The sequence below is a fragment of the Loxodonta africana genome, chromosome 2, assembly GCF_030014295.1.
Source record: "Loxodonta africana isolate mLoxAfr1 chromosome 2, mLoxAfr1.hap2, whole genome shotgun sequence".
Taxonomy (NCBI): Eukaryota; Metazoa; Chordata; class Mammalia; order Proboscidea; family Elephantidae; genus Loxodonta; species Loxodonta africana.
This window is the reverse complement of record NC_087343.1, coordinates 187699159-187713562: the sequence shown is the minus strand read 5'-3', so window position 1 is coordinate 187713562 and position 14404 is coordinate 187699159. Positions and strand designations below refer to the sequence as shown.

Here is a 14404-nt window from a genome sequence, read left to right as displayed (position 1 = left end):
CTCCTTACCAGGCTTGTGATTCTGGACAAAGTGCTTAAGTCTTCTAAGCACCGTTTCCTCATTGAGATGGGATAATAACTGTGCCAACTTCACAGACTAAATGTGATAATGCCGTAAGGTGCTTGATACTGTCTCTGTCATACAACAAGCACTCAATAAATGTTAACTGTTATGATTACAGATATGCATCCTCCCCCATTTCTTTCCACTCGGCCCAGTTGTTCAACAACCACTCTCTCTCTGCCCTCACTCTTCTAGCCTAATCACGACCTAAGGGTAATAATAGTAATGCTTGCATGTCCAGGAAAAGGATGATTACTTGAATGTAAATAAAAACCGGTATTACAATTTTTCATTTCTTCAATAGGTGTTCATTGTGACTGCACTGTGTGCCAGGGACACAGTGTTCTGAGAGACACAGAAGTGATCCAGCAGGCATTGCTCTGCAGTGCTAGGAAGGACTGTTCTCACTGCAGCAGAGTGCATGCATAGGGAGGTCCAGGCTGCAGAGAGCAGAGGGATAGGGCATATTTGTTTGAACATAGGTTAAGGAGTCCCTCCCTGCCCAAGAGAGGAAGGAGGAACAGGAGTTAGCTAGGTGAAAGGTTATAGGAGAGAAAGGGAAAAGATAGGGTCTTCCAGACAGATGGAATAGCATGCAGGGGGGCTCAAAGGAGAAAAGGAGGACTCTGGGACTAACAGCAGTTCAGTCGAGTTGGCACAAGAGGTAGAAGGGAAAGAGCACTGAGGAAAGAGACAGGGGCCAGATTGGGTGTTCCAATGGCTGCTGTGACCAGGTGATCTTCATCCTCGGGTACTGTGTCGCCACTGAGATTTTCTCACTGAGAAAGTTCTACTAGAAAAGATCACTGTGACTAAGGTATGAAGAATGGATTCAAAAGAGACAAGCAGGGAGGCAGTGTGGGTTGCTAGGTAGTGTCACGGCAGTGGTGCTGAGAGGTGGTCATGGCCTGACCTAGGTGAGTGGCAATGGTGGTGGGGAGAACCACTTAGACTTGAGAGGTCTTTAGGAACTCAAATGAACAGGACCCAGAGGTGAGCTGGACATGGAAGCAGAAACAGACTGTCTCTCCCTCCAAAACCCTTTAGCATGTCCGTCCTAGCTTTGTTCTCTTTTGGTTAAACCTGCCATTTTATAAGTACCAACATTAAAATAAACAATAGTTGTTTTCCTAGTTTTATACTTTTTTGTAGTTCAATTACCTAAACATATCATTGTCATGATAAAACCACCAAAAATTTTGCACTGATTTATAATTTTCTGAAAGCTGCCACATAGATAATCTTATTAAATTCCATATTTTTTAAGCATGGCAGTGGAAACCCTGGTGGTGTGGTGGTTAAGTGCTACAGCTGCTAACCAAGAGGTCGGCAGTTCAAATCCGCCAGGCGCTCCTTGGAAACTCTATGGGGCAGTTCTACTCTGTCCTGTAGGGTTGCTATGAGTCAGAATCGACTCGACGGTAGTGGGTTTTTTTAAGCATGGCAGCAGTTGGGTTTAAGGACCTCATTTTTACCCTTATAATAACTGATGCCTTTTTTTTTTTAAAGAACAACTATACTATAGGGGGCATTGGTGGTTTAGTGGTAGAATTTTCACCTTCTATACAAGCGATCCGGGTTCAATTCCCGGCCAGTGCACGTCATGCGCAGCCACCACCCATCTGTCAGTGGTGATTTGCATGAGTTTCAGTGGTGCTTCCAGACTAAGACAGGCTAGAAAAAAAGGCCTGGGGATCTACTCCCGATTGGCACTACAACTACAATGATGAACTTAAACATGCTGGCGATCATGAGAAGGATCCAGGACTGGGCAATGTTCTGTTCAGTTGTACGTAAGGTCGCCATAAGCCAAAGCTGATTTGAGGACAGCTTTATTGGGTTATCTATCTATCTATCTACTTATCATTTTTTCTATCATCTATCTACCTATTCTCTATCTCCTAGTGTATAATATGCTATTTAATAGCTGGAATTTCAAATCCTAGTTCTTCCACTAACAAGCTGTGTGATTATAGTCAAGTTACACAACCTCTCTGTGTCTCAGTTTTCTCATATGTAAAATATGAGTACCTGATGCAGGTCAAATGAGGTAAAACACCTAAGGTGCTTAGCTCTGTGTCTGTGTGCTGGACATTCATTCAATAAATGATATCTTTTTTTTACAAACATTGTTATTTAACTAGGTGTTGGGTCACAGAGTGAAGGTCAAGAGTGAACCAGTTCTGGCTGGAAAAGCCTCACCTTCTCATGGCCTAGACTGTCTTCCCACCTGTTCTCATTGGGCTAGGATTTGGGCTGGTGGGCGGGGGGCGGGGGTGGTGGCATTGGTACTAGCTGGCTTGGTGCAGCCCCTGTGCAGGTCCTCTGGGGTCTTCAGGCCTAGAGTTGGGCACAGATTGGTCACATGGGTGGGCCATTTCCCATTTTGTGTCCTAGGAATAAAAAGTGAAGTCAGAGCTTTGAAGCCCTGACTGTCTGATGACTCATACATTTTCCGGAGATTTCGGTGCTATGGTAAGGTGAAACAGTGGAGGATGGCGTGATTTTCACTTTTTTTTCAACAAATTGCTCTAAATTTCTGCAGTCGGCATGATGCCAATTGCATTTACCTTTATTTAATCATTCAATAGACTCCTCTGTGAAAACTGGGGTAATTAGGCCTAAAATATATCATCCAGAGGCTTATTTTAATTCCAGAAATAAAAGCTAGATCCCAATTTCAACAAAATTACCAGATGATTTTCCTTCCAAGAACTTCTGGCAGTGTTTAAGTTCCCTGGTTGACTCTCCCTATGGGATTTCCAGTCTCCCGCACTGGGGAGCCCAGAGGCAGGGGCAGCCTTCTCTGGAACAGTTGGCTACAAGATGCATTGGCCAGGGAAGGCCCAGGACACCCCCTACACCCTGCATAAAGCCAGATGCTGTCAAGTCAACTCCAACTCAAGGGACGCATGTGTGTCAGAGTAGAACTGTGCTCCACAGGGTTTTTGATGGCTGATTTTTTGGAAGTAGATCACCAGGCTTTGCTTCCGAGCTGCCTCTGGGTATATTCAAGCCTCCAACCTTTCAGTTAGCAACCAAGCAAGTAAACCATTTGCACCTCCCAGGAACTGCACAAAGAACACTGCAAATATTTCTTTACACTGCTCTAAAACCTATGGGGCATACAACGTCTTCCTAGGAGGAAGCACAGAGCACCAGATAATTATAAACCCTCTGGTGTCAGACACCCCTGGGTTCACATCAGCCTTCTTGCTACTTGCTGTGTGACTATGGCCACGGTGCTTTCATCTTCTGATCCTTAGTCAGTGTATTTGCCTAAACAATTGGAGATAACGATAATTACTTGTGAGGACTCAGTGATGTGATCTACCACATCGTAGGGATTTTGAGTCAAACTCTCTTTTTTTTAAATGTTAACATCTCTGAAGATTGCAATCAATGGGATAATAAACCACTGTGTCATAGTTTAATTGGTAGTGTGTTGTCTTTCTTTGGGGCACATAAAATCACAGTGCATCTTAGATTTGATAAAATATGGCATATAGCTTGTAGAAACCATTCCCTAGTAAAATGTTGGCTTTCAGTGAATGTTGATTTTTTTTTTCCTTTACTCTTCTTTTTTTAAATATTTTGTTGTGTTTTTGGTGAAATTTTACACAGCAAATTAGGTTCCCATTTGACAATTCCTACATTAGTTCAGTGACATTAGTTACATTTCCCACAATACGTCAACATTTTCTTTAATTGCATTCTGGTTGTTCCATTTCCATTAGTCTCCCTGCCTCCTTATTTTCTCATCTTCACTTTGGAGTAATTGTTGACCTTTTGTTCTCATATAGGCGGCTTTTTAATAGAGCAATGTACTCATAGGTAATATCCTTTATTTTGTGTGCCAATTTGTTATTTCACCAAAACGTGACCTCAGAGCATAGTTCCTGTTCAAGGTTTAAAGAATTTCTCAGGGCAATAGTCTCATGGATTCCTCTAGTTTCAACTGGCCTTGTAAGTCTGCAATTCTTAAGAATTTGAGTTCTGTTCTGTATTTTTCTCCTATGTCACTGAAAATATATTTAGAAATTGTTAAGTGGGAACCTAATTTGCTGTGTAAACTTTCACCAAAAACAGTAAAATTTTTTAAAATGTAATACAGACTTCTTCTTCTAGCAGTATGGTAGACAGATATTCCAAAGTGCTCTGTTGTTACAAAACAATCGGGTCCTGGAAGAAATAGACTTTTTAACGCACTGCCACTCAGAGTACCAAATTTTTATGCGAATAATGCACGCCTTCTACATTTGTTTGCCAACTGTGCCTTCCCTCATCCCTGTGAGCTATTTTCATAAGCGTGCTATGCTAATTTTCTTTTTCTTTTTTTTTTTACAGTAACATGTAAAAAAAAATTGTCATGGTGGTGCTCATGAAAATACCTTGTGCTTGACAAACAAAGGTAGTCGGCACACGTAATTTGCATAAAAATACAGTAATTAAGAGAGATCTTTACGGTTCTCCTCTAGAACCCCACCCATACTCCTCAAGATTGAACTGACATCAGAGCAGGATGGGGGGGGGAATGGGGGGGTGGGCAGCAAGCACATAAGGGGATGCTATTAAAAAAAAAAAAATTTTTTTTTTTTTAACTATACAGGGCAAATGCAGATATCAGTGCTGCAGGAGATTGGGAGAACAAACGTTGGACCAGGAAGAAGAGATTTAGAGTCATTTATTTCCCCTTACCCAAGCCACACAAATCAGATCCTGCTTCAACCACATACCAGACTCTGGCAGAATCACATTGTCATGTCAAGAATCATTTGATATCTGACCACTTAAGAATTAAAATTAAGACCCCCATCGCTAGTGAAAAATCTTGATAATTCTTACATAAAACCTTACCAAATAATTTGCTTACTGTTCCCAAAATACGATCATTCCTTTACTCTTCTGCTCTTATTGCACAGCCTTCTACAGGGGCCAAGAATGTGAAGAAGAGCCAACTGGTTATACAAGACCTTTGGGCAGGGCCAGACACACACTAGTGATTTCAGTCAATATGTAATATTTGGAAGTATTTTGCATGCATCACTATTTTTCAACCCCACACTTATGACACACATTGCTAATCAATGCAGTACTTTGCTTCTCCCCACTGAGCTAAGATAGAGCCTCTAACTCCTTATCCAGACAGTACAATAGGCAGCCATTACCAATCAACCAGAGTTGGCACACAGAGAAAATCTATTTTCTGCCCCTGATTCAGGATCTTGGGAGACAGGAAAAGAGAACAGCATTAGCCAAAACAAGAAACTTAGATATATGAAAAAGAGCTCGAAAATAATATTTTTCACAGAAGAAACCAAGGTCTAGAGAGGTTAAGTTGGCAAAAAGTCACAGAGCCAATTCTCTGCAGAACCCTTCTCTTGTTCTTCCTTATCCAAAATGTCCTTTCTACCAGACCATGCTGCCTTTCTCAGCATCAAAGCCAAATCCCTTGGTAACTTAACTGAACGAACATTGTCTGACAGATTAATATCTGGCAAAGAGAAGAGGAGAAGGCACCAGTCATGTAAAAGTTTTCTTTGCTTTTTTTGTAAAATTTTCTTTTGCTCATCTGTCACCATTAACAATTCATTGGTCAGGCAGACAATCTACAGTAAATTCAGTAACACTTATTTCCAACAAATGATAATTACAATGCACTGTGTGCAAGAAGCAACCAGCTCTAGTGCTGTGGCTTCTGTGATTTTAATGGCTATCACCTCTTAACACAATGTTCCTATTCATACAAATACAAATAAAAATGTCACCATTTAATGATGTGGGGAGCAACCAGCTGCCCCACACCTGATGGAAGCCTTCTAGGGATTTCAGAGGTACTAGACATGCCTGGTGTTTGCCATAAATATTGATTGTTTAATATTCCCAAGCTAATGTAAACTAACCAATAAAAATCACATCTGGAAAATTAAAAGTGACAGTGAAGCGGGGATCTCTCCTTCTTGTCAATTTCAATTCAAAATTAAATTGGGGCTTCCAGCACTAAGACAGGAACCCCTGACCTCTGAGTAATTACTTTCCAACACCATTTTCTTTAATTTGGAGGAGATATTTCTATCCGAAGATTTGCTGGAAAGGCTCATTTGATGAAAATGAAGCTATATCTTAAGAAAAAAACCTGTTTATCTCATTCTTCTATTTCAGGTACATTCCTTCTCCCACTGAGGTGTGCTTGCTACAGGCCTCAAGCAATCCCTACTCAGCACTTTCTTCATTGTAATTACACCAGCAAACTCAACAGTCATTGCTTCTAATGACACAGCTTGCAACTTAGAACCTCTGCAAGGCTTCTGGAACCAGTCCAGGGTGGGCAGGAAAAGTCTGAACAAGCAATTCCTGATACTGCTTGCACACTTCCCGAAATGAGGGTTCCTGATTTTACTTTCTTTCTTTTTTTTTTTTTTAGTTCATTTAAGAAGAAAAAAGGAATCCAAACACAGGGAGAAGCCTATACAAAAATATGAAGATGTGAAATAATATGGTATTTTCAGGGAGTATTACATTCATTGGCACATTCATTCACTCAACAAACATTTATTGAGTGCCCACTGTGTGCCAGGCACCCTGCTGGGCGTCGAGGATAAATGAATGAGTAAAACATGGTTCTTGCCCTCAAGGGGTCTAGAGGAAGAAGGGAAGAGAGGCACAAAACCAGAAAATTCTTTTAAATGTGCTAAATACAATGAGCACAATGATGGAGCCCTGGGTGAGGAGAGGCCAGGGCCAGATGTACTGAAAGCAGCAGGACTTGGTGACTGATTAGAAGTGGCAGGCAGGGAGGGGCCAAGGGCTGCTACACTCAGGTCTAGGAGGATAGTACCATAAACTGCGACAGTGAACACTGGGTGGGTGAGAAGTGGGCTTGGGGGCTGACGATTAGTTGAGTTTTGGACACAGTGCATTCGAGGTGCTTGAGAGACATTCCATGGAGGAGGTCATGATTTTCCTGAGGGCACAAACCAAATCTAACTCATTTTGGAGTCTCTGTGTTGAGTACATAAGAGGTTCTCATAAAATGTTAAATGAATGAATATTATATACAAGAAACCAATGTGCAAATGCTTCTCATGTATTATTTCATTTCATTTTCACTGCAACTCTAGAAGGAAAGTCAATTATTTTCCCATTTTATAGATGGGTCCCAGCTTTCCACAGTCTTAAGGTGTCAGAGAGGAGCTATGGTAAATTCACAGACAAAAATGACCAAAAAAGGAGACAGAGCACATGAAAAAATATTCAACATCATTAGTCATCAGGGCAATGCAAATTAAAGTCACAATCAGATACCACCACAAATCCACTAGAATTGATATAACCCAATGGACAGGCAACACCAAGTATTAAAAAGGATGTGGAGAAACTAGAACACTCATACATTGCTGGTGGGAACATAAAATGGTACAGCCACTTTGGAAAAATTTGGCAATTTCTTATGAAGTTAAAGATGTACTTCCTATATGACCCAGCAATTTCACTTCCAGATTTCTACCCAAGAGAAATTAAAATTTATGCACATAAAACTTGTGTGTAGATATCCATAGCAGCATATTCATAACGACCAAAAATTAGACATAATCCAAATATCCACCAACTGTTGAAAGGGTAAATAAAAGATGGTATATTCAAATAATGGAATACTATTCAGTAATAAAAAGGAATGAAGTACTGATAGGTTGACGATATGGGTGAACCCCAAAAACATTACACTAAGAAAAGAAGCCAGACACAAAAGACCTTGTCAATTGGCGTAACAAAGTTTATTAAGAAAATGTTCTGCATCCCACGTTGGTGAGTGACATCTGGGGTCTTAAAAGCTAGCGAATGGCCATCTAAGATGCATCAATTGGTCCCAACCCACCTGAAGCAAAGGAGAATAAAGAACACCAAAGACACAAGGAAATTAGCCCAAGAGACAAAAGGGCCACATAAACCAGAGACTCCATCAGCCTGAGACCAGAAGAACTAGATGGTGCCCAGCTACCACCAATGACTTCCCTGACAGGGAACACAACAGAGAGTCCCTGACAGAGCAGGAGAAATTGACAGAGCAGGAGAAAACTATGGTACAGAACTCAAATTCACGTAAAAAGATCAGACTTACTGGTCTGACTGAGACTGGAGAAACTCTCAAGCCCAGAACTAAAACCATTCCCAAAGCCAACTCTTCAGACAAAGATTAGATCAGACTATAAAACATAAAATAATACTTATGAAGAGTATGCTTCTTAGTTCAAGCAGATATACGAGACCAAATGGGCGGCTCCTGTCTGGAGGCAGGATGAGAAGGCAGAAAGGGACAGGAGCTGGTTGGATGGACATGGCAAACCCGGGTGGAAAGGGGAGTGTGCTGTCACATTATAGGGATTGCAATGAGGGTCACATAACAATATGTGTATAAATTTTTGTATGAGAAATTAACTTGAGCTGTCAATTTTCACCTAAAGCACAATAAAATAAATAAGTAAATAAAGTGTACAATCCAAAGAGTTTTGACACTGTAAATACCTATGAGACCACCACTACAATCAAGATATGGGGCATTTTCATCATTCCTAAAAGATTCCTCATGCCCTTTTAAAAGTTCCTCCCTTCCTCTGCCTCTTGCCCCAGGCAACTACTGACCTACTTTATGTCACTACAGGTTAGTTTGCATTTTCTAGAATTTTATATGAAAGGAATCACACAGTATAGAGTATTTTGTGTCTAGTTTCCTCAGTTTAATGATTTTGAGATTCATCCATGCTATTCCATTGATCAGTAGTTGGCTCTTTTTTGTTGCTGAGTAGTATTCCATTGTACAGCTGTACTACCTTTTATTTGTCCATTCTCCAGCTGTTGAACATTTGGTTTGTTTCCAATTCTATCAATAAAATTGCTATGAACATTCACATAAAAAAAAGACCTCAAATTGTGTGATTCTATGTATATGACTTTTCCAGAAAAAGCAAATACATGGAAACAGAAAGTAGATCAGTTGTTGCTTAGGGCAGGGTAAGTGGAGCTTTTCAGGATGACGGAAGCTTTCTAAAACTAGATTATGTTGAAGACCGCACATCCGCATGTCATATATTGAACTGTGTCTCCAAAAAACATCTATCAACTTGGCTAGGCCATGATTCCCAGTATTGTGTGGCTGTTCTCCATTTTGTGATCTGATGTAATTGTCCTTTGTGTTGTAAATTCTAATCTCTGCCTGTGGCTAATGAGGCAATATTAGGTTATGTTTGTTATGTTAATGAGGCAGGATCAGGGTGGGATGCAACACCCTTACTCAAGTCATGGGCTAATCTGATGTAAGGGGAGCTTCCCGGGGGTATGGCCTGCATCACTTTTTATCTTAAAAGAGATAAAAAGGGAGAGAAAAACGAGCAGAGAGGGGGACCTGACTATCACCAAGAAAGAAGAGCCAGGAGTGGAGCATGTCCTTTGGACCTGGGCTCCCTGACTGAGGACCTCCTTCCCCTAGACCCAGGGGAAGATTGATGCCAAGATACATGTAGATCTCCCAGGGATACCAGGCCCACAGATTTTGAAAGGAGGTAAGGACCTTCTCCCAGAGGTGACAGAGAGACAGCCTTCCCTGGAGCTGCAGCCCTGAATTTGGACTTCTAGCCTACTAGACTGTCAGAGAATAAATTTCTGTTTGTGAAAGCCATCCACTTGTGGTATTTGTTATAGCAGCACTAGATAACTAGGACACCATATAAATTTACTAAAGCCCATGAAACTAAATAATTATAATGGGTCCATTTTAAAGTATGAATTATACCTGAAAAAAGCTGTTTAAAAAGAAAAAAAAGGTAGAGAGAGCTATGTGATTTAGAGGATGGGATACCTTAGCCAGGTTGGTGAGATTTGGCGCAGCTTCTTAAGCGGCGCATTGGCACTCGATCTTGAAGACTGGGTAGGATTTGAATAGGACAAGGAGACGCAAAAAGGAATTCCTGGCAAAGAAAACACCACTGGCCAAGCCCAAAAGGGAGAAAGTGCCAGGCATGTCTGGGCACTATCCAGACATCTATTTGGGCTGAATATTGGGATGGAGAAGAGTGGATAAAAACAATGAAAAAATCAGTTGCAGCCAGATCACGGGAGCTGCAAAAGGTGAGGCTAATGCATTTATGACTTAATTTGGTAGACAGTGGGGAGCCACTGAACATTTTAGAGTAGGGCGGGTTCTGGTGAAGATTAAGGGGCAGCAATGAGGAGCGTGTGTTGCAAGGGCGAGTGGCCAGCCAGAGCAACAGACAAAAGGTTCACAGAACTGGCTGTAAGTGAACGAGGACCAAGCTGTGATCTCAATAATGCAATGGGACAGAGAAACGCATTGTACCAGATAGAGAGGAAAATAATAATAGACACCACTTATTTGGCCCTATCTATGATCCAGGATCTGTTTTAAAGAATCTCTGTTCTAAGAGAAAGACAGAGAGTTAAGAGCCTGCTATATATGGAACGAGCCAAATGGACTGATGCTCATTTTTAGGTATGCTCCAAAGAGAAGGAATCAAGATTAGGGGAAGTCATAAAATGCTTACCTAAAGTGTATTACAGGAACAGGGATATGGAAGTTTGTAACTGTGTAAGAAATGGTGATACTTCTAAGGCGAAAGGATGGTAAGTGAGATAAATGACAAAGACTGGTCTCCATGGTTCTCTCTCTCTGCCTCAGGAAGGCAGAAGTGTCTGGCTCTGCTGGTGCTCTCTGTGGATGTCACTGCTGTTTAAATGTACATAATAGACATTAAGCAAACATACTTTCCACCACCCATCCGTAAGTTTGTTGTACTGTGGTGGCTTATGTGTTGCTACGATGCTGGAAGCTACACCACTAGAATTTCAAATACCACCATGGCGGACAGGTTTCAATGGAACTTCCAGACTAAGACAGACTAGGAAGAAAGGCCTGGTGATCCACTTCCAAAAATTAGCTAATAAAAACCTTATGGATCATAACAGAATATTGTCCAATATAGTGCTGGATGATGACCTCCCTAGGTTGGAAGGCACTACACAACAGTTTCAACAATGGACTCAAACGTACCAATGGTCATGAGGATGGTACAGGACCAGACAACATTTCCTTCTCTTATCCATAAGGTTGTCACAAGTCAGAGCCAAGTCAACGGCAACTTACAACAACAAAACATATTTCAGGAGGTATACATAGAACAGAACCAAAGGGGTAAAAAGAAGATCTTTATACGCAGTTGTTTCTAGGGATTACATACTTCCCCAGCTAGTATAAGAACAATATTCAATACCTTATGTTTGTATCTTTGGAGGGGGCTATCGTACCTGGCCATTCAATACCCCCAAACCCGGTTCTCATGGCAAAGTTTAAAGCAGAGACACCAGACTGGCTTCCCAAAAGCTAAATCAAACTATTTGCATATCGGTGTTTAAAAACTTTTTTTTTTTAATTACTTACCAATACTTAAATATCAGGACATTTCACGTAAAGTGTGGGATTTTCAGTGTCTCTTGAGAAATTGAGAGTTTTGGCAACTATGTGGTCCAATCCTACATGGCATCGTCAGTTACAGCTGAGTAGGATTTGTCTTCTTTAGACTATAGACTCCCCGCCTGGTACACTTCACTCATTCATTCAACAAGTGTTTATTGAGCACCTACTGTGTTCCAGGCACTGTTGCAGACCCTGAAGATACAGCCATGAACAAAACAGGAAACAAAAAAAATCCTTATTCTCCTGGATCTCCTATTCTCAAAGGGAGAGCTAGGACACAAACAAATAAACTGATACACATTTCAGGTGCTGAGAAAATAAGACAGGAGTAGAGAGTGTAAAAAAGATGAAAAGTTACCAGGTATTTCAGATAGGGTGGCTGAGGCAGAGAAAGCCTCTCTGATAAGGTGATACATGGGCCAAGATCTGATTAAAATAAGGGCACAAGCCCATAGACACTTGAGGGAAAGACAGACCGGGCCAAAGGAATAGCAAATGGAATCATGTTTTATGTGTGTGAGGAGCAGCGTGGGCAAAGGTTTCGATTTTACTCTGAGTGAATCTGAGCAGAGGAGTTATATGGTTGCATGTACTCTTATGATGGTGGCTGGCTCCTGTAATCACTTGCATATTTGGCCCTCGGTTTAAAGCAAGATGAGCAGAGGTTATGATGTTAGAGATGAACTCTGAGTCTGGAAAGGGGAAATAATCAGACTATGGGTCAGGGACCTCCTGAGCCCCAGGACATAGAGTTTGCACAGAAAAATAACCCAAAATTTAGCAGACACCTTGTATTAGCTGGCATCTATGGCAGAGCGAACGCTCAATGAAGCTACTTAGGGAACCAAACTCACAGGACCCTAAGACTAGGCACGACTTGACTCCAAGTCAAAAGGAAAGATTCCCGGTGGGCTTGCATCTGGAACACTGTGCCTTGTCCACTTACGAAAAGCTTCTCTCATGGCTCCATTTTTACCAGTAACATTCCACCTCTGCTGGTACACTCAACTTGGTAGAGAAGTCCCAAGTCTTGTTTCATTTCAGCAATCTGAGTAACTCTCATGTTCTCCCAACTTGGATGGGAAAAAGTGGGACCCCTGAACTCCAAAACAAAGCAACCATCGGCGCTGGTTATCGATATGATTTGGTCTTCCAGAACCTCCATTCTTGACCCTGAAGAGTTTAAAACATTTGGCAAGAGGAAAGGGTCTACTCACAATCAGAAGGTGATCCCGGCCCATTGTGATGACCGTCCGGTTCACTGTGCGAAGCAGCTGGACCATGATCTCTTGGATGTGCTGGTAAGTGAAGGCCTGTAACACAGTTGGAGAATCCATGTGACAACCAGGACACTGTGCCTGTACAACTCTTTCAAAGGACATAACCATAGTGATCAGACATGGTGACCACCAACACCATCTCTACCCCCAACCACAACACTAGTACCATTATCTCCACCATTATCATCATCATTATCACCATCATCATATCTCCAACACCATCAGCACCTGGCATTGGATACCAGGAATTCCACTAATCATGTTATAAGTTGGTGATTAAGGTTTTAGGCTCTGGAATCAGAAACTTTTGATTTAGAATCCTAGCTCTGACAACAATTAATTATGCTACATTGGCTAAGTTACTTAATTAACCTCTCTAAACCTTAGTTTCTTCATCTGTGTAACATTCAGGATATAAACGTTAATAAGGAGGACATTGAATATAGTGAATTGGTTATTCAAGTGATCAAGAAGCTGATACACCAAACAAAAGATAATTGGGTAACCTAGAGTTAGCAACAGTGGGGAAGCCATTATAAATAACCCCTAGGCTGTAGGGACAAAGAGAAGAGGCAGTGTTTCTGGAGCCCAGGGACAGGGGTTAGAAGCTGTAACTATGAGGGTGCCTATGTAGCAGAAGCTATATTATTTACTTTGAACACATCGATGGGTTGAATCATGACCTCAAAAAAAGATATGTTGAAGTCCTAACAGCCAGAACTTCAGAATGTGGACTTACTTGGAAATAGGTTCACTAGGGATGTGATTAGTTAACACAAGGTGATACTAGAGCAGGGTGAGGCCTACTCTCCTTACGATGGGTGTCCTTACAAAACGAGAAAACGGAGACACACAGACACAGAGGGAAGATGGCCAAGGAACGCCTGGGCCTACCAGGAGCTGGAAGAGACAAGGAAGAATCTTCCCCTACAGCCTTTTGGATTTGGACTTCTAGTCTTCAGGACTATGAAAGAATAAATTTCTGTTGTTTTAAGCCAGGCAGTTTGTGATACTTTGTTTAGGCTGTCCTAGGAAACTAACAGAGGGGGACATCCATGGTGACCAGATTATAGAGGCACTTCAGAAGATGGGCCTGGTGATCTGCTTCCAAAGGATCACAGCCCTGAAAACCCTACGGAGCACAGTTCTACTCTGCACACATGGCGCTGTCATGAGTTGGAACTGACTCAACGGCAACTAACAACAACAAGAGTCCCTTTAAATACAGGTCCCTGAAACTTCAGTAGGACATGCTGATGTTTTATGAACTTTTGGTTCCATGCATATTCACCTACCTTCTCAGCTCCTTTCACTTGTACAGCCTTAAGGCCAGAGTTTCACTTCTGCATACCTGTGAGGGTCGTCATGACCAAGTGGGAAGGTCCTGGGATTTTAGGTTAGAAGCTCTGTGTCTGACTTCCAACTCTGCACCTGACAGCTGTGTGACCCCATTTATCACTTAACCTCTCTGAGCCTCCAGTTCCTCATCTACAAACTGTAGAAGGTTCTTTCAGAGTTGATGTGAACACAAAAGTTCTGAGTGCAATTTTGGAGAAATACACGTGTCATCTTCCAC

The 14404-nt window shown here is 41.6% G+C and overlaps 1 protein-coding gene across 3 annotated transcripts in view; it reads right to left on the bottom strand.

The window, feature by feature from the left end:
• Positions 1-14404, bottom strand: part of DOCK2 (dedicator of cytokinesis 2) — a 558619-nt gene that overhangs the window by 285017 nt on the left and 259198 nt on the right. For all 3 annotated transcript variants that reach the window (XM_010592406.3, XM_064279098.1, XM_023551366.2), the window contains one exon: positions 12766-12861. In XM_010592406.3, coding sequence (XP_010590708.1) covers positions 12766-12861 — 96 coding nt within the window. The remainder of the gene's footprint in view (positions 1-12765; positions 12862-14404) is intronic.